This window comes from Thamnophis elegans, chromosome 12 (genome assembly GCF_009769535.1).
Source record: "Thamnophis elegans isolate rThaEle1 chromosome 12, rThaEle1.pri, whole genome shotgun sequence".
In the NCBI taxonomy this organism is placed as follows: domain Eukaryota; kingdom Metazoa; phylum Chordata; class Lepidosauria; order Squamata; family Colubridae; genus Thamnophis; species Thamnophis elegans.
In genome coordinates, this window is record NC_045552.1 from 1,882,287 (window position 1) to 1,908,159 (window position 25,873).

General features: G+C 44.7%; 2 protein-coding genes across 2 annotated transcripts in view; both read right to left on the minus strand.

Annotated features, from left to right (window-relative positions):
* The window catches only part of SYMPK (symplekin), a 79,688-nt gene extending 55,830 nt beyond the window's left edge, over positions 1–23,858 (minus strand). Inside the window, exon 1 of the mRNA XM_032227321.1 lies at positions 23,781–23,858. The gene's annotated coding sequence lies outside the window, so the exon portion shown is untranslated. The remainder of the gene's footprint in view (positions 1–23,780) is intronic.
* FOXA3 (forkhead box A3) lies at positions 771–24,289 on the minus strand. The gene is made up of 2 exons (XM_032227352.1): positions 23,781–24,289; positions 771–2,758 (listed from the first exon to the last, which is right to left on the minus strand). The coding sequence occupies exons 1-2, from the start codon at positions 23,850–23,852 to the stop codon at positions 1,571–1,573; spliced, it is 1,260 nt and encodes a 419-aa protein (XP_032083243.1). The 5' UTR covers positions 23,853–24,289; the 3' UTR covers positions 771–1,570.
* Positions 24,290–25,873: the final 1,584 nt, after the last annotated feature.

The window sequence follows — 25,873 nt, forward strand, 5'->3', positions numbered from 1 at the left end:
CCTGACCCCATTGCCCAGGTGTCGGTGCCCTAGCGAGTTAGTGATTAATCTGCTCTACAAGGGCAGCAGGTGGGGGGTGGAATCTGAGGCTCTGGGCACCCCCAAGAGGTGGGCATTGTGTTTGAGCAGTAAACAAATCTGGGTCACGGACTGCCCTGCGTGGGTGGCAGGCCTGAACCTTTTTGGAAGGGGGTCTTCAGGAGCTGGATGAGAGTTGAAATTGGTAGGAGTGGGAGTCCTTTGCATCCCTCTCCAGTTGCTCTTCATAGTGTACTCCAGGGCTATCTAACCTTGGCAACTTTTAAGACTTGTGGACTTCAACTCCCAGAATGCCCCAGCCATTGATGTTGAGAAATGGGCAATTAGCCCATTTTCAGTAGAAAGTTAACTTGTCAGGGAGAAAGGTCTTTCTCCCTGAAATGTTGATGTGTGTATCGCTTATCTATTTTTTTTTTGGGGGGGGGGGATTGAACTTTTCTCTTAAAATCATTTCTGTGATTTGGATGATAGGTCAGAGGTTACTTGGAAAGGGAAAGCAAGATTTCATGGTGTATCTAGGCATGGTTGACTTGGAAAAAAGAAGTCAACAGTTGATTGTTTATTATCAATAATAATCCAACTATTTGTAAGGTCTCACTAGGGGTTACGAGTCATTATATCCCCAGGGCAGATTTATAAATGTTTCAGAGGAACATTTTGTTGTTGTTCTTCTAATCATCCCGAAAAGCAAGAGCGAAAGACGCAGAATTGAAACCAAGACACTGCCCTGAGCTGTTTCTAAAGCACGTTATATTAAATCAACTCTTACCCTTTTCCCAACAGAAAGCACATATATTTAAATACAAAGCCATTACAAAATATATATATTTGAATTATATTCCCTGTTCCACTTCAGCCTGTGGCGTAATCGTCTTTGGTGTAACCAAACCCCTTTCTGTACGTGTAACAGTGGAAGTCCTCAGCAAGCTTGATTCTGACCTAAACAGGTTTGAGTATCCCGAGACGAAATTTCAATCACCGACTGTAACATTTTCATTGAGACAGCAAAGTCCTAGGCTGCAGCACAGCCTCTTCCCTCTTCGTTTACGTATGGGCATTCGCCATAACTCCATTCCTGGAGAGAGAAAACATAACTAATAACTGAAACATCCCGAGGGAGGCCCCTCAGTCCGAGAGTGGTGGGGTTTTGCCCTTGGGGAATCCATGCTGACCAATGACCTCCGTGTTAACGTGGACAGGGGCTCACCACTGGTCTTAACCAGTCTGCCCTTGATAGCAGCAAGGCGTGGAGCTGGGTTTTTTGTTTTCCCCTTCTGGCTGTTCCCTGCTCCCTGTTACTTTGGGCACAAGAGTCTGTTGAAGCAGAAGGTATTGTTGACCATGAGGAGATTTGGAAAGTTCATCGAATCAGGGAGACCAGGCCTCGCAGTACGCTCCTTTCCTCTACCCATGTTGTAGCTTGCTGGTGATGGGAGGGAACATCTCGCGGATGGTCTTCCTGGTGATGTTGGCTGAGTTTCTCTGATCCGTCCGGTGTCCTTTCTTTTGATTTGGTGGTAGGGCAGAAGCCTTACGAGGTGTTGAGCAACGAACGGCTGTAGAGGCTCTGGTAGTAGGAACCGGTCTCGCCGAGCGAGGTGGAGTTCTCGTAGGTATGTTTACTTTCCACCGCGTGTGGGGAGTTGTAGCCACTGTACGCCATAGCCTGCTCGTAGGATTTCAGGTCGATCTTGTGGCTTTGCTCGGTGGACATCAAGTTGGTGATGGAAAAAGGATGATTGAAGTTGAATTGAGGGTCCATTTTGAGATCGTTCGGAAGATCCAGGTTGGTAATAGAGTTAGCAAAGTAGTGACTAGTCATCGTTTGGGAGATGGGAGCTGGGGAGGCCTCGGACGCTGGGGAGGAGCCCTGAGCTCCTGAACAATCAAGTTGGACCAAACTTCTTTGCTCCTCAGAACCATGGGAGGTGTCTGAATGGCCAGACTCGGCTCCTTCTGAACCAGGGTTGGGACTCTGGCCTTCCTGAAGACCTTCAGAAACCTTTGAGGCTTGCTCTCGAGCGTGGGAAGCCTTGGAGTTGGTCTTCTTAGCCTTGTCCTCGATTTTGAAGCGCTTCTGGCGTCTCAGGTAGCAGCCATTTTCAAACATGTTGCCCGAATTGGGGTGGAGGGCCCAGTAGGACCCCTTGCCTGGCTTGTCTGGTGAACGGGCCACCTTGACAAAGCAGTCGTTGAAGGACAGCGAATGGCGGATCGAGTTCTGCCAACGTTGCTGGTTCTCACGATAGTAGGGGAAGAGATCCATGATCCACTGGTAGATCTCGTTGAGGGTCAGCATTTTGCTGGGGGCCTGCTGAATGGCCATGGTTATGAGGGAGATATATGAGTAGGGCGGCTTGGCATGGGTCAGCGTGCGCCGGTAGGACTTGTTGATCTCCTTGGGCCTGCTCATGTTTGGGGAGGAGTAACCCAGAGGTGCCATGGGCTGGCCAATGTTTTGGTAGGGTGACAGTGAATTGAGAGTGGGGGGCTGGGCTCCCAGTGGCGTCAACACTGGGCTGACCGGAGATGTCACCGTCGGGAGACCCATGGGGTTGGTGGTGTTGGTCAGTCCCGTGACCGAAGGGCTGCTCAAGCCGCTGTTTGGGTAACTCATATTTATAGAACTGGAAGAACTCAACGGATTGAGGGTCACATAAGAATTAATGGGGTTCATCGGCCCCAAACTGGACGCCATTGTGCTGACGGAAGGAAACACCTGAGGAAAAGAGAAGAAAGACTTGGTCAGAAGATAATTTCTGTGGGGAGAGAGTCACAAAACAGGCAGAAAATCCATAGGTGAAGCTTTTCCCATTGTGGGGATCAAGCTGAACATTGATTTATGTGGCTGCTTCCGAGATAGTTCTAACCGAAGCAGAGAGTCAGCTGCTGGCGGTACAATTATCTGAGACTTATTGGTCTCAGGAGAGAATAATAGAAAGGGAAGACTCAGCACAGTTTATCTAGGAAACTAGAAGGACAGGGCCCCAATGATTCATAGGGGCTGGCCCAGTGGAGTTTCATGGCATTTTCAGAACTGTTATCTCTCTTTCATTGAATGGATCAGCCCAACATTTTTTCTATGAGGTCTTGCATTACCTACCACTCATTGGAAGGAATTGTTTTCTGCTCCCTTTTCAAACAACACCCCAAAATGCCACCAAACTATAATTTTGAAAGTGATCAAAGGAGAAATTTAGTCAATGCCTACTTGGAATGCAACCACATTGATTGCGTTTTATTTTCGTTAACTGTAAGCTGGATAAAATTTAGAAGACTAAAACCTTGGTCCCAGTGATCGACCAGGACTGGATGTTGCAGAATGGAATCACATCCGGTTTTGGCCTTTAGCCCTCTGCTCAAAAGCCACGCTCAGCTCTTCGAATGCAGCATTAAAAATCGGGATCTTTTGCCATAAATAGGGGCAGATTGACCGATGCATAAGTTTAGCAATTTCCCTTTTGAGCCTAATCTTGACTATCTAGTATTTGTTGGCTCAGAACCACAGAAGAGAGAATTTAGATGCTGATATTTGAAAGAGGGGGAATCCACCATCTATCTGGTGTTGTTTATATAAGATAGGGACTTAATTGACAATCTAATTCGTCTTCCTTAATTAAAGGAGAGCTGCTGCCAAGGGCTGGGTGAAACCTGTTAAGGTAGATTGGTGTCATGCTGGTCCTTGGCTGCTTCTGCAGAACAGCAAGAAGGAAACAATGAATTTGCATAGGGTTTTATGGAAGACAGGAAGTGCACCTGAAGAAGTGAGCGTAGGGTGGGAAAACCCAGGTTCAGATCCCAGAACAGTTAACATATTTCCTAGACCTGAAGCGTGAACACTAAGCAGGGTGGGGAAGATTAGAAAGCAGGGCCAGAGTCTCAAATCAAAGCAGCTTTCTCCAAGACAAAGTCTTCCAGATGACTTGGACTAGGGCACCTAGAAGTCACAGCCATTTCTTAGCCCTGGGATTTGCAGTGGCAACATATCAATCCAACTTTGTTGGAAACTGTATGATGGCACACAGACACATATATACACGCACACCCCAATCTCCTCAAGGAACAGGATTCTCAGACTTCTAGAGAACTTCAATTCCTAAGTTCCCATGAGCCAGCAGAATGTCCCCTCATTCACACAGTGATCCAGGGGTGTCTTGTGTGTGCAAAGTACTTTTGGTCTATTTCAAATCACATTCTGTGCAATGAAAGCATCCCAGAGGGTATGTCTGAAATTAAAAATATTATATATGGCCTACAGAAAATGTTGGGCTCAGTTGTGGTCGTAGCTCAAGGGCTACCTGTATAATTCCCATCGCCACCATTGGCAACACCATGATGACTGTGAAGACTGGATCTTGCGATTCGACAAAAAGAGAATTGCCTGTCTCAAAGTTACCTAAGAAAGGCAATGGACGGAAACGTGAAGAAGAGAACCAACATAGAAATAAGAAGAAATTTCCTGGCAGTGAGAACAGTTAACCAGTGGAACTGCTTGCCTCCAGAAGTTGTGAGAGCTTCATCCCTGGAGGTTTTGAAGAAGAGACTAGAAAGCCGTTTCTCTGAAATGGCCTAGGGTCTCCTGCTTGAGTAGCGGGGTTGGACTAGATCACTAGAGGACCTCCAAGGTCCCTTCCGACTCTGTTGTTCTGTTATTTTGTGCCTTGTGCTTAGGAAAGAAGACTTTGGAGAGTCATTCTGTCTGATCCTCATCACCTCGGAACAAAAAATGAACTTTCGGTTGACTCTGATTTGGCTGCCTTTGTCTTGGGTGCGTATTGCAGCTTAGTTTGGTGGGCCAAACCTTCTAAATCCTTTTTAGAATAGGGGAAGGAGATTAGTAGTAACCAAGGCCAGGGTCCCATTGTCTCTGAGATCCCAGGTGGCTTTTGAACCTTCTTTCCTTATCTTAGATTAAAAGGAACTGTTTCAGGGCCACTCTCCAAGACCCTTGTCACATGGCTGGGATTTACTAGCCAGATGTTTCTAAGGTCCAGTAGGAACTTTTCCCCCTAAGATGGAGAGCAACCTTTGGAACAAGCCCTGAGAGGATTCCATGACAAGGACATTCCGAAACCCATGCAAGATTCCTCATCTCTTGCTCCTGGGGTCAAATCTCTAGCAGCAAATACAGCTAGTCCTTGATTTATGACTACTGATGTAGGTTGCTAAGTGAGACATTGGTTAAGTGAATGTTGTCCCATTTTATGACCTTTCTTGCCATCATCGTTAAGTGCAGTTGTTAAGTAGAACACATGATTGTTAAATGAATCTGGCTTCCCCGTTGCTTTGCCTTGTTAGAAGGTCGCAAAAGGGGATCACGTGACCCGGGGACACTGCAACCGTCATAAATATGAGTCAGTTGCCAAACACCCGAATTTTATTCACGTGACTGCAGGGATGTTGCAACAATTGTAAGTGTGAAAAATCATCGCAAGTCAATTTTTCAGTGCCATTGAAACTTTGAACGGTCACTAAATGAACGGTTGTAACTCGAGGACTACCCGCGTATCTTTGTAAATGTAGGGTGATGTGTGTTGCTTGTCCCAGATCCGTCATGTATTTACCAATAAATCAGCTGTGCTGCATTCTTAGCCGTTTGATTGTTTCTGACACCAGAATGGATGCAGCAAACATAACTTGCCACATAAATTAAATATGTGCAGGCGCACTTGTTATAATTCTTTTTCCTGACACTTATGGGCAGCTAAAAACAATAAGGGTGAATCTTTTCCTGGCTCCGTTGTTTGACTCTTCGTGGAGTCTAAACATTTCTGCATAATTCTGTGAGCTGCGGCCAGCTTTTTCTTCAAAATGAATATTCGGGGGGCTATATGAAATATTAGCATTATAGATAATCAGTTACACAGCCTAGAGGGTCTCAAGTCTCCCAGTACGTGAGGACTGTTCATAGAGAAAAAGAGGCCAATCTATTCTCCAAAGCAGCTGAGGACAGGACTAGAAGCAACGGGTGGAAACTAATCAAGGAAAGAAGCAAGGAGGAATTTCCTGACAGTGAGGACAACTCATCATAGAACGGTTTCCCTCCAGACGTTGTGGGTGTTCTAACACTGGAGGCTTTCAAAAATAGACTGGCCCACCATTTGACTGGGATGGTATAATAGCTCCTGCTCAAGCCGGGAGTTGGACTAGAAGACCTCTGAGGTCCCTTCCATCTCTCCTTCTATATTCTAGAGTGTATCCAGTCCAATTTAAATCTGGAATCAGGAGCTGTGGGTGGAACTCTCCAGATGTGGCAGAAAGGTGGAAAACTTTGGAAGAATTAATCTTCGTTTTCCGGGAAGGCAAAGCAATTCTGCTGACATAGGGCATGAGTTCCCTCATTTCTCCTTTTCTTTTTCCATTTGCATTTGGTGAATTCCAGCATTTTCCCCTCTAGGTTTTGACAAGTCTCGGGGTGGGGGAATAAAAGAGCTTGAATTGCAGTTTTGGGGAGGGGAGATTTGGTTCCTCCAGGGCTGCTCTCATCTTCCAGATAGGCCCAAATCCTCTCCAAACAGCCCAGCAGACGCAGGGATTGTGCAAGTGAGCCCAGGGCCGTCACCCCTCACCCTTCCCCCTGAGTAGGCAGCCTTGGACGTTAGCATCTGTTGTTTGCCTGGGGTCTGGCAATCAGTGCTGCTGGGCTTGGTTATTTCCCAAAAGGACAGAGGGAACTCATATCCCCCCCGCCCCGCATGGAGAAGATGACCTTTAGAACATGAGAGCAGCAGGGCTGCGGCCCACCCCTTAGTTGGGAAACCGGAGTTCAACCCCCTGGTGCAATTGAGAGAGAGACAGAGAGAGGGATGCAGAATTTAACAGAATAACCGAGTTAGAAGGGACTTTGGAGGTCTTCTAGTCCAACCCCCTGCTCAAGCAGGAGATCCTATGCCACCCTGGACCAAATGGCAGTCCAATCTCTTCTTTAAAACCTCCAGTGTTGACAATTGACAATGTCGGCATCCTATAAGGAAAACATTTACAAAATGTTTTATAGGTGTTATTTACCCCCTGCGAGATTGGCGAAAAGGTTCCCAAATAGATCTCCAAACTGTTGGAAATGTAACCACTAACAGGGAACCTTCTATTATATGTGGTGGACGTGTCTGAAAGCTAAAGAATTCTGGATTCAGAATTCAAAAAATTCAAAAATGGTTAGAAGAAATAATAGAACAAAAAATTAACATGAACCCTGAGCTGTTTCTTCTAGGAATTAAAGGATATCCAATATTTAATGCTTCATATAATCACTGCTGCCAGAATTTCATATGCCCAAAGTTGGAAACTAAAATCCATTCCATCAAATGCAGAAATCATTAAAAAAAGTGTTAGAATGCTCAGAAATGGACAAACTAACGATGGAACTAAGAGACAGAGAGGAAACAGAGTGCTACAAGATATGGAATAGGTGTTATAACATGGCTTGAAAAGAGATGTAAAATCAATGCATAAGGAACACATAGCAAACACAATGAAAAGAGATGGCATATATTTAGAAAGCAATAGAGATGGAAATATTGAATATAGATGTATATGTTGTAAAAATGAGAAAGTAAACAAAGAAGAATATGTATAAAATAATAGAATGGAAAATGGAAAGCCCAAAATCAGAAAAAAGAAATACCAATAACAGAAAACTGTAAAAGTGTAATTGCAATTTTAATGTTTGGAAAATGTCGAATTAAAAAAATATTTTTTTAAAAAACCCTCCAGTGTTGGAGCCCCCACAACTTCTGAAGGCAAGCCCTTCCATTGAGGGACTGTTTTGATCTTTTCAGATCTTCTTCAACCTCAGTGGTTTTATCAATCCAGCCGACCTCTGGCCCAGGTATGCCCTGCAGATGGGCTTGTCTGACGTTTCCATCCTGACCCCTTATCCAGTATTGCGGGTAGAGATTAGGGAAAAGCGCCATTCCATTGGGATGACCGTCGATCAACTGAATTGGGAGAGTCACTTTGATTCCCCAGTCAGAGGGCAAGCTTGGGAAGGCTTACTCAGAAGCACGTCTTGCATGTGATCCCAAAAAGTGAGCCAACCCCCCACTCCCGTCGCAACTTCAGCCCCGAGCAATTGCGACACTGTGCATCCTGGGTCCCCCAGACCACGGTGGTTGTTTTTTTTAAATGCACATTTTGTCCTTCCTTAAACATCAAGTTGGTGGACGTTTGTACGAGCCCCTTGAGTTGGGGATCAAGCGTTCTTAACAAAAGAACTCTTGATCCTTTAGGGCTAATCTGGGTCCGATGAAAGGCTTTTAAAAACTTCCAAGGACTCACGCCATGAGTGGGAGGCATCCCACAGGAAGGGTGACTCTGCTTGCCACCCAGGAGCGGGGGTGAGGGCAATGGATTAAAGTCTCTTCCCCAACCAGGCACTCTGTACTTGCTCTGATAACTGCAGTTCCCAGAATCCAGGGCACCAGATCGGGCTCAGCCAACCTATCCCAACCTCCCCCCAGGACTCCAATTTCCTGGCTTCTGGTCAAAAGCAAAATCAGAGGTCCAAGGAAGAACTACGTGGCAAATGCGGTGTCTGTGCTGTCCCTTAGTGTTTGAGTGGACTGCACGTTCTGTCACTCTTGCTCAAACTTTAACCGGCCAAATCGGACCCCTCCCCCAGGCCACAGGTGCCCCCTCCCCATCCCTTCCAAATCTGGCTGCCAAATTGAAAAGATTGAAATGAAAGCAGGCAAGAACGGTTATGATTCAGGGTGGGCGGAGCACGGGCTATCAAATTACCATTTAATTAAGGGTGAGAACGAGAAATAAATCAATTTTGCTTCCTTCTGGATCGGCCCCTTTGGGAAGCTGCCCTCTTTCTAGCATCCTATTCAAAAGCTGACCTTGCCTGAAAAAAACCCTGCAGATTCTTTGGTACCTCCTCTGTGGGGTGATTTCCCAAACCCCTAAAGCTGACCTCCCTCTCCCCCCCACTCCAATCCCCAGCCCAGGTATGGTCCCAGCCTTGGGAGCCATCGAAGGAGATGTTTCAATTGAAGTCAGGGTGGTCCAGTCTAGTGGTTAAGGCACCAGGCTATGAAGTGGGAAACCACAACTTCACTTTCACCGTACTCTGGAAAGCCGGTTGGATGACTTTTCTTTTCTTTTCTTTCTTTCTTTCTTTCTTTCTTTCTTTCTTTCTTTCTTTCTTTCTTTCTTTCTTTCTTTCTTTCTTTCTTTCTTTCTTCTCTCTCTCTCTCTCTCTCTCTCTCTCTTTCTTTCTTTCGGAAATGTCTATGGCTGCCTCTTCACTCCCAGCGACTCTGGGCAGCTTACAGGTAATAAAAACACAACATAAAAAATAAAAGTTTGCACCCATCACCAAGAGACCGTGGGTTTTAGTTCCGCCTTAGCATGAAAGCTATCTGGGTGAATTGGAGCCAGTTGCTTTTTTTCTCAGTCCAACCTACCTCATAGGGTTGTTGTTGTGGGGCAAATAGGAGGAGGAAGATGTGTTGGATATGTTCACCGCCTTGAGTTATTTGTAAAAACAAAGGTGATGGATGGATGGAGAAAGAGAGAGAGAGATGATGATGATGATGATGATGATGATGATGATGATGATGATGATGGATGGATGAATAGATAGATGAGAGACAGTGGATGGATGGACAGATGGATGGACAGAACGATGGATGGACGATAGGTATATAAGAGATGATAGATGGATTGATGGGTGGGTGGGTGGATGGACGGACGTATAGATGGTCAGAATGATGGGTGGGTGCATGGATGTCCAAGATGCTTGCAAGAGATTTGTTGGTTGGACTACAGTTGTTCCTACTTGCAAAAGACCAACCCAAGACAAGGGCCTGGGCTGTTGTGCGAGGCTCCCTGGGCAGGATCCTCCTTCTCTCCCGGGAGAATCGCACCCTGGGCCAGGAATCGCCCCTAGCTTGCTCCCCCCGCCCCATTTGGAGAACCAGCCCACTTGGGATGAAACTCTTGCAGCTTCTCTCCAAGCTCGGCTCAGAAAAATGGAGGTAATGAGTTAACCATTGTGGACCCTGAGCTGGTGGGGGAAGACAGAAGCTCCTCAAGGAGCAGGGATTAGGAAGGCTCCACAGCAGAGAGGCCTTTGGGGGGAGTGGAAGTACCGGAATGATTCAACCCAAGGCCACGGATTGTGTTTTCCTGCCCGGGAATCCAGTTTCTGAATGTCAGCCTGCACCTTCAAAACACAGGCACAAACATCATGCAAAACGCTGGTTCCTCTGGCACCTCTTGGTGCAGGATTCGTGGTGATGGGAGGCCCTGGGATTCCCTTCCAACTGTCTCCTGACCTTCTCTACCGGCACCTTCCAGAAAGGCTGGCTTGAAGCAAGACACTAAATGAGAAAGGGTGGGCAACTTTAATCCTGAGGGCCCTTGCCTGCCCTAAATTTACTCCCACTCCAAGGAGTGTGTGTCCCTCAAACCAGGGTTCTCCAACCTTGGCAACATTAAGACTTGTGGACTTCAATTCCCAGAATTCCTCAGCCAGCCTTGCAAGGAACTCTGGGAGTTGAAGTCCACAAGTCTTAATGTTGCCAAGGTTGGAGAGCCCTGCCTTGCATCATTGGGGGCTGGGAAGCCACGGCTTTCTCTTGCACCCCAGGCTGGTTGGTTGGTTTGTAGCCTGCCTTTATTCTTTTTGCAAGTAACTCAAGGAGGTGAACACCTGCCTCCTCCTTTTTCCCCACAACAACAACCCTGTGAGGGGGGGGGTTGGGCTGAGGGCGGAGGAATTGGCCCAGCCACTTTCATGTGCCAGGCGGCACTAGAACTCACTGTCTCCTGGTGATTGACCAAAGTCACCCAGCTGGCTTTCATGGATAAAATGGGACTAGAACTCACAGCCTCCGGCTTTCTAGTCTGGTGCCTTAACCGCTAGACCAAACTGGCTCCAAAAGTGGCTAAATCAAACTGGTTCCACCACGAGATCATTGGAGCAGGAGAATCAAGCCTAGTTTTACCCACGCACCAGCCTTGACTAAAAGGATTGGGCGATTTGTGTTTCAGCAGATGGTGTCAATCAAGCTTCTGACACTGATCCAGGATATTTATTTGTTTGGGAGAGCCTGTCGTGTAAACATGGCCCTCGGGCTTTGTTAAGGGGGCTTAGCACGCTGTATGAAGCCAGCCAATGTAGTATTGAGGAAAAAAAGTTGTGGTGAGTTGCAATCCCAACACAAAATGTCTCACAGCCCCTCCCCAGATCTTAAGCCAACTCACTCGGTTTTCCCACCGTCTCTTCTAGCTTGCTCACTCATGATTACACCTTGGCCATTTTAGATTTTCTTAGCAGCGCAGAAGGAGGGACTGTTAGTCCACAATGGGAAACCATCAGAAAGCATCCGGTAGCCCCTTTTCCAACTAACCCGTTGCATTAAATTGTATTAGTAGGAAAAGGCGCTACCAAATTCTTCCTAATCTTAACACACAAACGGTTCCTTCGAATTTTGCCTTTTCCGTCTTAGATGGAAATTGGTCCCTATACAAAGAGCCACCCCAGGCAATGTCAAATATCTTTCTATCTTCCCCAAAGGGCTGAACCCTCAATATGTGTAAAATAATGGCCCCGTCTAATTTCCTGCTGCTTCCACGCCTTGCTGAAAACTTCATCGTAAACCTGAATGATTTTTATTGCTAAAAATCAGTACGTTTTTGCTGCTGTTTTTGCTGACGCCGCAAAGCTTTGTCTGAACTGGCACTCTAGTTTTTTCATCATGGCTTTGATTTTCAGAATAAAGCCTCCAGCTAATTTTATCCGAAACCCATCCGAGTCCAAAATCGATCACTGAGATCTGCAGTCCAGATTAGAATGAGTACAGGTAGTCCTCGACTTACAACCATTCATTTAGTCACCATTTTAAGTTACAGTAGCACTTATAACGGTTTTTACATTTACAACTATTGCGGCACCCCCATGATAATGTGATCAAAATTTGGACACTTGGCAACTGACTCATTCTTATGACGGTTGCAGTGTCCCAGGGTCACGTGATCTCCTTTTGCGACCTTCTGACAAGCGGCATCAACCTGGAAGCCACATTCCCTTAACAACCCTGTTACTAACTTGAAAACTGCAGTGATTCGCTTAACAATTGTGGCAAGAAAGGTCATAAAATGGAACAAAACTCACTTAAGAACTGCCTTGCTTAAGACAATTTGGGGATCAGTTGTGGTGGTAAGACGAGGACTACCTGTGCACTGAGTGCGTGCATTAATCTTGGGCTATAAATACCAGTCACACTTTTCTGACCGGGCAGAGAATCAGAATTTTTAAAAAAGAAAACCCCTTTTATATTAGCAAAAGTAATGATGGGTGTTTCCTCTAGGTGAAAACACAAAGTAAATTCCCGAGAAATATTTGCCTAGTTGCCTTCGAAACGTGGCATAGTTTAAGCTTGCGCCTATCTGCAATCCCACCCTGATTAGACCCAAAGGATTGTGCCAACAGGGGAGGATATTTATTAGATGGATGGGAGGCAAGTAGGCAGGCAGGGTGGCAAAAAACATCCCTCATTTACAGTCCTCTCCACCATCTCTGGCCTCTGGACGGGGTGTCCATCCTGCTCAGCAGGTTTCTGTTTGCTCCATTCCACGAAGACCACAGAAGGTGCTAAAATTAAGTTGATTTTCCTGCCGGGCAATGTTTGGACCAATTTTGAAAGTCTGGGCGCTGGGCGTGATGATGGAATGGTCCACGAAACAGGAGGGGGAGGCACGGAGGGGCAAAAATGGGACGGTTGTCTTCAAAACGTCTCCCGGCGCCAATGCCATCTGAGCTTGCAGTAGGGTCCTCTCTTTTTTTTTAAAAGAGCTCTCTAGAAAGATATCCACCATAAAGTGGCCAATTTTTTTAACAGGCTCTGCTCCTGTGCCTCTGACCTCTTTCTCCGTTGCATTGCTGAAGAAAAGCTTCTTGTCTTGAAACACTGTCAGGTTGCCACCAAAGGCAAAAGAACAGGTCTAATTTTAAAATTTGGCCAGCTTTCCCCCCCCCCCCCCCCAAGCAATGGGATTCTGCCAGCCAGCCGGAATTGGTTCGCTAAATCAAAAGTTTCAGGTTAAGACATCCGGAAACAGAATAAGGGGACTTTCTTTAGAGTCAGTGTTTTATCTGTGCCTTTCTCATGGTGATCAAAATTATTTTTTTCTTAGTGTAGCCCAGGGACTACAATGGTGGAAAGAGAGCTCTGTACAGAATATCTTTCAAAAGACCAGTAAACAGTGCCAGCAAGTACCATGTCCCATTTTTCAGACTTATGACCATTGCAGCATCCCTGTGGTCAACCTGATCAGAATTTAGACACTTGCCAGCTGACTCATTTTTATGGCGGTTCTAGTGTCCTGGAGTCATTTGATGCCTTTTGGCTACCTTCTGACAAGCACAGTCAATGGGAGGCCAGATTCACTTAACAATCAGGTTACTAGAGTAAGTTAGTACGGTGATTCACTTAACAGCTGTGGCAAGAAAGGTCATACCATGGGGCAAAACTCACTTAACAACTGTCTTGCTTAGCAAAGGAAATTTTGGGCTCAATTGTGGTTGTAAGTCGAGGATAAAGAATATTTCATTAATAATGTCAACCCTTAGATTCCGACTAAGTCAAGAATGCTTAAACTAGGGCCTTTCCATTTAATCTTTTCCCCTTTTTGTGTCTTTTGGAAATAAAGGACACAGCCCTTCAGTAACCCAAACCTGTGAACTGAATATATTGTGTTGGTTTTTTTTAATGTATTCTGAAAGTTTTTACACGTCAAAATATAGAAAAATTATCAACAAACGAATAAATGAATAATCTGAAATGTCCTGCTTTACACACACACTTCCCAATCAGAAGCTCATTTACTAAGATCCCACTTCTCCTATGATGATATGTGACATTTTAACACAAGTGTTCAGAAAGTTGCAAAATGTTTATGTGTGTGTGTGTCTGCGTGCGCACACACATTTTTGCTTGGAAGTGGCGAGCTGCTCCTTAATAGCGTGGCATCAGTCCAGATCTGTCACTGCAATGAACAGGACCTGGATAATTTACTACAGATCTGTCTGGCTCTGGGTCATTTTCTTAACCTCTCTTTTTATTTCCACATTCCTGATCTTCCGGTAAAAATTGCTTTTGTTTTTCCAAAGCCAAAGCAAGCTGGGATTATCACTGCATTTATTATTATTCCCAGTTTTTTATAATGCAGAAATACTGACAGGAGTATCTGTGAAAGAGAGAGGAAGAGGCAAAAAAGTCAAGATGTTAGCCACACCTTTGACGCCTCCTGTTTATGTGTGTTGCAAGGACCCATCAATTGAAGCCCACCTCCTGAAATACATCTAATTGCATTCAATAGTGCCTTCGTTGTTCTAAGATCCAGATCTTAGGGAACTATTTAAAAATAAGCTCTTCACAAAATCTTGGAACCTTTAATTTGGGTTCCTGAAGTTGGCATCAGAATTCCAGAATGCATTTAGAAAGTTTTAGGGGTTTGCCCACTAAGTAAAAGTCCCTTTCCTGTTTTCATACTCTTGTCAATGAGCGGATGAGTCATCCTGCCCAGATCTTTAGAGGTAAGTTTTAAATAAGGAGAATAACAGAGTTGGAAGGGACTTTGGAGGTCTTCTGCTCCAACCTCCTGCTCAAGTAGGAGACCCTATACCAGTTGTCTAATCTCTTCATGAAAACCCCCAGTGATGGAGAACTTCTGGAGGGAAACTGTTCCACTGATTAATTGTTCTAACTATAAGGAAGTTTCTTCTTAATTCTAGGCTGCTTCTCTCCTTGATTAGTTTCCATCCAGTATGGACACAAGATGACCACTGGCTGGTCTTCCACCACTGATGGATCTAAAATAATCTTCCAGGCTCAGAACAAACCGGAGACCAATTTATCTTCCTTTCCTGAGTTCTGGCCAAATCAGATTATTTTTTTTTTTGACTATGCCAGTCCTAACCTGGCAGGCAAATTTTTTTCCTGCTATGAGTTACATCAGGAAGTAAAAGCTCCAAAATGGCAAGAGTAAAAGTTGTGGTGATAACATCAAAAAAGACGGACAGGAAACAGCCTGCCTTCTGTCTGGGGCAGCAGCAGCAGCAACAGTGGGCAGAACTTTTACAGATGATGAATGGGGCCTGCCCCAATAGCCACACCCATCCCTGATCGCTGCACATACAGGTAAGGAATTAATTCAACAAGCAGATGTTGGAAAGAAGGGACTGAGCGTTGTGCTCTGACACCCTGATCCAGCCAACTGTAAAAGTCACTTCCAGGGGGACTTCAAGCCCGCTCGCAAATAACTGGAACCCTGCTTGGTTCCACCTCCCCAAGCCACAATTTTTAGAAGTTGCGTTCTATGCTAGTGCTCACCTTCCAAGTAGACTTAAATCTCCTTTAAGGGTCCGTCACAGGGAGTCCTCGACTTACGACCAGTTGTTAGATGAGTTTTGCCCCTTTTTATGACTTTTCTTGCCGTGGTGGTGAAGGGAATCCTTGCAATTGTTAACTAAGCTTCCCCATTGACTTCGCTCGTCAGAAGGTCGCCAAAGGGGATGACGAGAGCTTGAGACACAGCAATGCTCATAAATATGAACCCGTCGCCAATCCTCTGAATTTTGATCAAGGGACCACGGGGATGCTGCATCGGTCGTAAGTGCGAAAAAAAACACTCCTGTCACTTTTTTCCCCTTTGAACCTGTCACTGAATGAACTGTTGTAAATCGAGGACCACCTGTAATCCGTTTTGAAGGGGCCTCTTTTGGGTCTCTTTCTGAAATAACCTTTGTTAAGACTCCGGGCATTTTCCTGGCCCGGCCCTTCGCCTCCTATCTAAGGCTGTGTGCAGTTCACGTCCCTAAGCCTTCGTCACCTTGGGTGTGGGCCACACATGCTCTTTTTATTGTGCAGGTGTGTTTGCACGTAAGCTCAGCCGGGCTCTGCCTTCGTGGGGGGGGGGGCACTCTTAGCCTGGAATCATGATGTATACATACAATGAGCAATTTCTCTCTTGAGCGAATAATAGCTGCCCATCCTGAAGTTTTGGGCCAAAATAATCTGTATTAGTGGAATATATTCGTTAATAGAATATTCTACTCTGTCGAAGTTCCTCAAGTTACGATTCCTTGGTTTGGAGCAGAATCTTTGCATCTCTAAAAAATTAAAACCCTCAACCACAGTTTGTTTAGTGACTGTTTGGAGTTACAACAGCACCGGAAAAAATTACTTATGACCGTTTTTCACCCTTACGACTGTTGCGGCAGGCCCCTGGTCATGTGATCAAAATGCAGGTGATTGGCAGTTGACTCAAATTTATGCCAATTGCAGCAGATTCAATCGGGAAGCCAGATTCACTTAACAACCGTGTTCCAAAACAACTGCAGTGATTCACCTAACAACTGTGGTAAGGCAGGTCGTAAAATGAGGCACTCTTCTAATCCAACCCCCTGCTCAAGCAGGAGATCCGATACTGTTTCAGACAAATGGCTCTCCGGTCTCTTCTGAACAGCCTCCAGTGTTGAAGCACCCGTAATTTCCAAGGCTCTCTGGAACATTTTATTTATCCTCTTATTGGATTTATAACCTTCCATCCCAAAAATTTTTTATAACTGAAACAGGAACTTCATATGATAGTTTGAACTGAGAGAGAACAACTGGCCCAGGATTTTAGGGGAGAGGGCATCAATCTGATTCTCCCCAATGCCAGTCCAGCACTTCACTACCAATGGGACGGAAAGGGGAAGTAATTAGACCCATCATAGGAGCATAATAGGAATGGTGCTTAATTTTGATGAAAAGTCAATGAAATGGAAAGCCAAGTAATGTGTGTCTTTGTGCTATTTATTCCCAGCTCTTGGCTCCGTTGGAGGCTCTGTAAAAATTTCCCAGTCATTTTCCCAGGTCTGTGAATTTCATGGCTGCAAACGTAAAATGTTGTACAGAGGAGCCTCAACAACTAAAACGAAGCTGTTGTGAATTCAGAGTTACACCAAAGCGCCAAAGTTACTGATTAATCCGAATCTTTCCAGCGGTTTATAGAAAAAGCCCCAGTTGTAAAATCTTCCGCAAGATTATAAACATATATTAATCTGCAAGGCAGATGATATGAACCACAGCAGCCTCGTTTTCCCACCACGTAAAACCAGTACCTTTAGCCCAAGCTCAGTTTTAAACTGATTTTTGTGGGGCTGCAAGTTTTAATTGGTTTCTCCAATAAATGAAGCGATTCTCATGTGACCATTGCAGCAACCCCTGTAGTCATGTGATCAAAATTCAGATGCTTGCCAACTGATTCATATTTATGACGGTCACAGTGTCCCAGGATCACGTAATCCATTTTTTGCGACCTTCTGACAAGCAAAGTCAATAGAGAAGCCAGATTCACTTAACAACCGTGTTACTCGCTTAAAAACGGCAGTGACTCACTTAATAACTGTGGCGAGAAAAGTCGGAAAATAGGGAGAAAGCTCATTTAGCAACCGTCATGCTCTGTAACGAAAATTTTGGGCTCTACTGTGGCCACAGGTCGAGGGGTTACCTCTATTAAGTCTGTTTCCTTTTTTACAACATCTTCTTTCGTGTGCATCTGCTTAAATCTGATTTATTCGTTTCATTTCATTTTATTTATTAAATTTGTTTATATCCCATCTTACCACGAGGAGACTCTGGGCGGCTAAATCGAATCAATAAAGCCATAAAGAAGATATATTTACATTCAATAAAAATATGGGTTGTGATGAAAAGCTGGGGAGGAAGGAGGGCCCAGAACGGGATCTTTGCCGAGAACTCTAAATAGTTCGCTAAAAGAGAAGCCAGCGGAATACTCCTGGGTCAGCCTACGGTCTGATTTTCCTCCTCCTGTTTATTTATATCAAAGCGGGCAGCTTTGGCACGGAGGAACCTTTTCCAGTTCGGCCAACCTGAATTAGATTACCCAGATCACGGGGGACTCTCATTGAGCAACAGCACCGTGGCCTGAAATGTTGCAACCCGGGTTATTTTATCTCAACGGCCGAATTAAAAGAAATCGGATGAAGCAATTGAGCCCATGCCGTTTCTCTCCCTCCTTCGGCCCCAGTTCCTCTTCCGGCTACACGGGGTCCCTTCTTGGCATGGACTCCTGGACAAAGGGATATTCACAAGAGGGCGGCAGCTTCCTGGCCGGCCCTGCCTGCAGAGGGTTGGGGTGGGGCTGGAGTTCGCTTGGTGCCCGTGTTTTACTTGGGGGAAATCTGAAAACGCCACCTTCCCCAAACCAGCGACCTGAAGGAGGAAATGAGTCTAAAAAGGCTTTAGCATCTCCCAACAAGGCGGACATTGTAGGGCGGCCAGTAACATATGGCCATTCTTTATGGAGAGGCTGCTGGGAAGCAGGACAGAAGCAGCCAATCTTTTAGGCGGAATCTCTTTTCTTCCTCCTCCTCCTCCTCCTCCTCTTTGGGGGCTTTCATCTTTTTAATACATGGGGTGGTTTTTATCCTTGCATTTAGTTTTCCTGCTTTGCATGTTGGAAGAAGAAACGAAAGAAAAAAAGGAATGATACCTAAGTGGGTATGTGTGTGTCTGTATATATATATATTTGTGCATGTATGTGTGTGTATGTATATGTATTAAATAATACACACACACACACACACATATATAGGTTATATAGTTATATATGCTATAGGTATATATATATATATACACACAGACAGTGGGATGGGTGTTTTGTCAAGAAATATAATCAATTCACGTAATATCACTTTTTATTATGATTATTATGTTTCATCGTACAGTAAGCCAGATGTTCGAACTGCAGTTGGCCTTTTTGTCCACCCATTGAGTTATTATTGTGATTATCATCAACTATATTACTAGAATATCCAAAAATAAAAGAATATTAGTATAACAACAAGAGAACTCAAGACGGTTGCAGCAAGGATTCCTGCTGTTTGGAACAGCCACCGAGACTCTTTTCCAGGTTCTTCCCTTCTTGACGGTTTTCTCCTCCCCACAGTAGAATGGATGGACTGCTTTCCCTTGGGGGCTCCCTATCCTCTACAATCCTCATAATGTCCTGGTTTCCTTCCTGCTCCTGGGCCCCTTCCTCATGGTGGTCCACTTGGAGAACCAAATTTGTTATGAATAAATAAGGACGGAGTGAAAACGAACGGCAGGGGTGGGCCGGCTGAAGTTTCCAGATGCCTTATGATGCCTTATGGGCTTTGTGGTCTCTTCTACATTTCTTGGAGGGAAAAAAGAGGGAAATAAATACTCTCTGGGGTTAAAGGCTCCCCAGCTTGGATGGCCCTGGAGGGCTACAGAGATACCTGCAGTGGGAGTGATCTTCTCCTTGGTTTTGTGTGCCTCCAGAAGCCAACTAGCGACACAACCTCTGAATGCAGAGTGGGCAATCCCTTCCCTTCTAAGGAAGGCCATCCAAGATCTCCCTTCCAACAGGCAAAAGAAAGAAAATGAAGGATGAGAACAGAAAGAAATACAGGGATGATGCTTGATGCTAAGCCTGCAGCCTCCTAGGTAGTTAAAAAAAAGAAAGAAAACAGAAGATGGTTCAGCAGGGAGGTGTCCAGACTTGGTCACTTTGAGATTTGTGGACTTCAACTCCCAGAATTCCTCAGCCAGCCATCGAGTTGAAGTTCACAAGTCTTAAAGAGGCCAACTTTGGAGACATCTGGCTTAGCAAGAAAGAATGGGAAGATTGATGATTTTGGACCTCTTGACAAGCAGCCTTTGAGTCCCATAAGTGGTTGAGGTATCTTTCCGAACCTGGAGCCCCCCCAAGACACTAAAATGGCTTGCCTCCACTCTTGTGGCCGCTCCATCCCTGGAGGTTTTTAAGAAGAGCTTGGACAACCACTTGTCTGAAATGATATAGGGTCTTCTACTTGAGCAGAGAGTTGGACTAGAAGACCTCCAAGGTCCTTTCCAACTCTGTTATTCTGTAACTCTGTCATTTTGATAAGTGATTATTAGGAAAGCAATCAGATTGTCAGGATTAACATCCTGTTTGGCCTGCAAAATCCAAGCCAGCAATGTCTCCATGGGCCCATTTCTTGGTCTTTGGGGAACAAGAACCCACTGACCGGAAGTTACTTTTCTCTCAAGCTTCCCACTGGTGTTTTGTTCCCAAGACCAAGAAACAAGCCTGCAGTTCACAATACCCATTAAACAATTTATTGACTCGGACAACTGATACGGCAGCCCGCCTTATATGCCAAAACCCTGAGCAGTGCACAACAGCAGCATTAAAAACATGTTTAAAAAAGTATATGTCATTACGTGCTTTGACTGTTTTGGGCAAAGGGCGGTGACCTTTGCAACAAACATGGTTGAGGGAGAGAGAGACATCATGCAACTCAGTGGCTGGACCTGCGTATAATCGTCCCCTATAATTTGTTGGTTTGACCTTTAATCTGCAGAGAATCCTCCCTTTAAGACCAACATTTCTATTGCTAAATGAGACAGTTGTTAAGAGAATTTCGCTCCATTTTACGATCTCTGTTGCCTCAGTCGTTAAGGGAATCGCTGCATTTCTGAAGTTAGTAACACAGTTATTAAGGGCATCTGGCTTCCCCATTGACTTTGCTTGCCAGAAGGTTGCAAAAGGAGAACACATGACCCCAAGTTTCTGTAGCCGTCATAAATACGAGACAGTTACCAAGCATCTGAATTTTGATTGTGTGACCATGGGGATGCTGCAACAGTCAGAAGTGTGAAAAATGCTTATGTCGTTTTTTTCCATGCTGTTGTGACTTTGAACAATCACTAAACAAATGGTTGTAAGTCAAGGACTACCCGTACTAACTCATCCAACCTTCTTTACAATTATTTTCAGTTTGTTCAGCAAATCATAGGAAACAAACCATGATTTGATCCCACTGGTAGGGAATGTTTTGAGGGCTGTTCTCGGTTTGGGTGATTCCTGCTTCCATTGGCCGAAAATAGTGGTACCGTTTTCTAGCGGCTGAAGTCCCGGGTGGTTCAGTGGGCTACATGTTTAGGGGCTGAATGACCTCCTAAATCTCATAAATCAATCAAGGAATCCAGATCTCCTGCCCAGCGCCACCAATGAGGCCAAGATCTGTCTTCCTGCATAACTGGTGGCTTCTGCGGATTCACATGGACCCATCCCTTTGCAGTACGCACTGAACCCCGAACAATAACCTGCAGATGTGGGCAAGGCAGTTGACATGACCTCCCTCAAGCCAATCTTTTGAGGTTTGAGAACTTGTCAGCTCAAACAAGGCACATTCACACGTTCAAGCCGAGTGGAGGGTTTGGCAAGGTTTTACCCATGTTTCTTCAGCATTGCTGGGTCTCCTCCTTCCCAGCCTAATAATCAGGCTGGGTTTAGTGTGCAGATCAATAAGCAGGCTTTCGTTTGTGAGGTTTGTTCCTTTCCTTTTAGAAAAGTGTACTAGTTTAATATTAAATATAGACTACGGCATGATAATACTATTATGAAGCGTCCTTGGTGCTCTGTGGTTTTCTTGCAAACGTTTCATGACCCAAACTAGCCAACATCATCAGTGCTAGGTTAACTCCTCTCTCTCCCTTCTAGCACTGATGATGTTACCTAGTTGGGTCATGAAATGTCTGCAAGAAAACAAGCAAGCTCGGAGAGCACCAAGGACCCCTCATTTCAACCCTGAGCTACAAATATTCTCCTTTATTGGTACTTACTATTATTATTATCGCCTCCATTATGTTTGGGCTAACTATATTGAGGATACAGAATTGAAGCATTTTTAAAAAAGTTTTTTTCCATTAATTAAGGAAGGGATCAAGTGCTATTTATCCACGGTGTGCTACTTCTGACTTTTCCGGTGTTGTTAAATGATCCCTTACTTGCAGAGATTGGTTAAAAATACCAGGTGCTGTCTAAAAAGTGTGTTCTCCCACCATTTCTGACCCTCAAATCATTTCTGCCGCCAGAAAGTGATTTCCTAGTTAAAATAAATTTGGTCGGGTTGCTTAGAGTTCCATGCCTGCAAAGGAAATTTAAGAATCTCTTTACAACCGAGCGATCCTACAGTGAAGATCGGCTGAAATTCAGTGTTGGAAAGTTCCTTGACTTAATTTTGCAACACAGGAAAGATTTCCTTTTGCCAGCCTGGAATTTCTTGCTCATCCATGAGTTATTGAGTAGCAGAGAAAGATTGAGCTTTCATCTGCATTTACTTCCACTGTAAGGGTGCTACCCACAGGTAAAATGCGTGTAGATTTTAACTGCTGCCTTAATCTTTTCAGAAACTTCTGTTGACTTACTCAGTTGCAGAAGAGATTAAGACCAGAATGGATGAATTTGGAGAGAATTTGTGGCCGAGAACTGCAAGGAGCAGAATTAGAAATTGCTGGCGAGGTGGGCATACAAAAGCACATTCTTCAGGGGGCAAACGTTTGAAGATGGTAGTTGGACTGGCAGCTGAACATGGGCAACATGGAAACATCATAGAAACAGCCAAAGACGGTTTCCTGAAAGGGTATGTATGAAATCAACCCAGATCAAGAGCAGACAGAGTGATAATCAATCCACCATCAACCCCCTTGCCAGAAAATTCCCTTCCCTCCAGAGTTTATGGAACTGTTTGGGAAATTGGCATTGCAAACTCTCATAATTAGGTAGATATAAACCGAACCCTTCAAAATTGGTGCATTGTGAAGCGGATTACATTTGCTTAGTTAAAAATAAAAATAATTAAAATAAGGGCAAGAAAGAGGACAGGAAGGGTGTCCCTTTTCTTATAACTTTTTATAAGTGCAGCTTTCATTTTATTAAAAAATCAGCTTGGCTTATTAAGAAGTTCTCATTTATTGTAACAAAAATGGCCACTATGGAAAAGTAATTGGGTTTTATTCCTTTAGATGAATATGATGGAGTTGATGAGGATTCAAAATAAAGCAGTACTGTTACCAATCGGTCGCCAAGTGGGTTTGAAGCGCAACTCTTTTATGCTAGGCGTTGGGCTGGGACTGGGAGTGATGGGAACTGTAATCCAACAATTCTGTCAGGGATTTGGGGAAATCTGGAAGCCATTTGGAGACCCAATTGAGAAAATTTATTAGAATGCAATTTATCAAGGTGACCTGAGTTCTTCGTTATTTACAAAGTTACTGGTTTATTTGAAGAATGTTTATTGGCTAAAATGCTGAAGAAATAAGTTTTTTTTAAAGGTTATTAGATAAATTATAAGTGACTTCTTTCGTTTGTGGGAGCTGAGTAGAATTTCCAGATTTGGGCAGTTTATAAATAATGAAAAATGATTTGATTCTGAATTTTCTACAGATACCTAATTTGTCACTTTTGGAACAAGGATTTAGGATTAATGGATCTTAGCTGGAGTTGGGAGTCCATTCCTCTCTTGTTAAATGTCATTGAACTCTGCTCTAAGTGGTAACTCTTTTTCCTTTTCATTAGCAAAAATTATGTTACGCCATACGAAATAATAATAATCAAAATGCAAAACTCAACCAGCGTATATGATCAGTCTATTTTAGTTTAATGTGTACCTTAATTTAAAGTGGTTTAGTTTAGTTTTGGTTTAGTTCCGTTTTCTCCCCTGGGCAAAAGGGACCATCTTGCTATTTGTAATATTTTGTATATTTTCCTACTTTTTCTGTGAAATTCCATCTCAGGACCCGTCATTATTTTCTACACATGCATCGCACCATGAAGGAAGTATAGAACTCTTCTTTCCCCGAAACCACCCAGATTCCTTCAAAACGCCTTCTTGTTTAAAAAAAAAACCCGCCTTCCGCTCCACGTACCTCTGTGGGTTCGTTGTAGTACGAGGTCCACTCGGAGATGTCGTGCGATTCCATTTTGACCGAGCCCAGCATTCCAAAATCCCGGAGAGGAAAAATAATGGCTTGTCCGTGCTTAAAATTTCAAGCAGAGTGGGAAACCCTCCAGTTGGTTTCTTGGAGAAGTTTTAACACTTTAATTTAAGGCTCCTCTTCTTCTTCTTCTTCCCCCAAAGGTGCTCGTTTTGAAACTCAACCTAAACCCTCCGAACGAAAGAAAGAAATTGTCTGCCTTTCCTTTCTTCCAAAGTATGCAGTGGCACTTTGGGAGCCAAAGACTCAAGATGCCCAGAAGTCAGAAGAGTCAACAGGTTTCCATGATTATAGGGCAATCCATCCAGTTTTGGGACCCGAGGTCCAGGTGGGCTTGCAGGGGGCGGCCTTTGGGATGTGCAAGCTGTTTGCGTCGACAAACCTGGACTGCTAGTTGTCCCGAGGTCGTCTCCCTGTGTCTGAAGGACTGTCACCTGGACAGGTCTGAGGCTTTATAAAGCTACCTCTTTATCCCCACACTCCTCCTGCTGGTTGACAGTTAAAAAGTTACCGCGCTCTCTAGCTATCTGGCGCTGGCAAGCGAAGGAAACCAGGTCCCTCTGCCACCTGGTGGAAGGGATACCGTTGCAAGAAAGTGGTTGGCTAAATGACATCACAACCAAGGCTTGGTTGAACTTGATGGAGTGGCAACCTCTGTTAAGGGGAACACCATCAGTGGTGAAATTCGTATTTATTTACTACCGGTTCTGAGGGCGTGGCTTGGTGGGCCTGGCAGGGGAAGGATACTGCAAAATCGCCATTCCCACCCCCACTCTGGGACCATCCAGAGGTGGCATTTGCCAGTTCTCCGAACTACTCAAAATTTCCGCTACTGGTTCTCCAGAACCTGTCAGAACTTGCTGCATTTCATCCTGATCTGGCTACTGTTTTGTATCCGGCCACTCGGCAGCTTGGTAATGTCAAAAATATTGCAGTCTACAGATGTATTCAATTTATTTCACATTGTACATACTGTGATTCCTACTTCACACCAAGCAGAGATATATTGGCTATGTCTGCTCTAAGAGGAGGATTCGTGGTGATCTGATAGCAGACTTCCAATATTTGAGGGGCTGTCCCAAAGAAGTGGGGGGGTGTCCACCGATTCTCCAAAGCAGGAGAAGCAGCAACGGATGGAAATTAATCAAGGAGGGATCCAACCTAGATCTAAGGAGAAGTTTCCTGACAGGGAGAACAATTAACCAGTGGAACACCTTGCATCCAGAAGTTGTGAATTCTCGAACCCTGGAAGTTTTTAAGAAGAGATTGGACTTACTACCATTCCTTTTGTGTCTGTTCGAAGTTACAATGGCACTGAAAAAATGATTTATGATCATTTTTCACACTTACGACCGTTGCAGCATCTCCAGGATTTCTTAATTAAAATGGGGACACTTGGCAACTGGTTCCTTTTTGTGATGATTGCAGTGACCTGGGGACGTGTGATCCTGTTTTGCCACCTTCTGACAAGTCAACGGGGCAGCCAGATTCACTTAACCACCATGTTCCTAATTTCTGCAGTGACCCACTTAATAACTGTGGCAAGAAAGGTCAGAAAATGGAGCAAACCTCACTTAACGACTGTCTTGCTTAGCAAAGAAATTTGGAGCTCAATTGTGGTGGTTGAAGACTTCCTCTACTGTAAATGGCTCAATATAGAGGCATTCCCAGGAAGGGGTCAAAAAGGGAAGAGGTCGGCTATCGCCATGGATCAAACCCCTGCCCCTGACTGATGGGTGTTGTGACGCGACTTCACAAAGTTAGCTGCAGCTCACGAAAGTGTGCTAGTCACAAAAGCTGGTGCCGTTCTTCTTATTTGGGCTTTCTTGGACTCCTTCCACTGACTCTCCTTCTATCGCATAAGCCAAAGAATGTTTCCACAAGACTTTAAGACTCGTGTCCTTCAACTCCCAGAAATCCATAGCTGGCTGGGGAATTCTGGGAGCTGAAGTCCACAAGTCTTAAAGGCCACAAGTCTTAAAGGGGCCAGGTTTGGAGAGCCCTGCTATAGATGCTTGATTGCA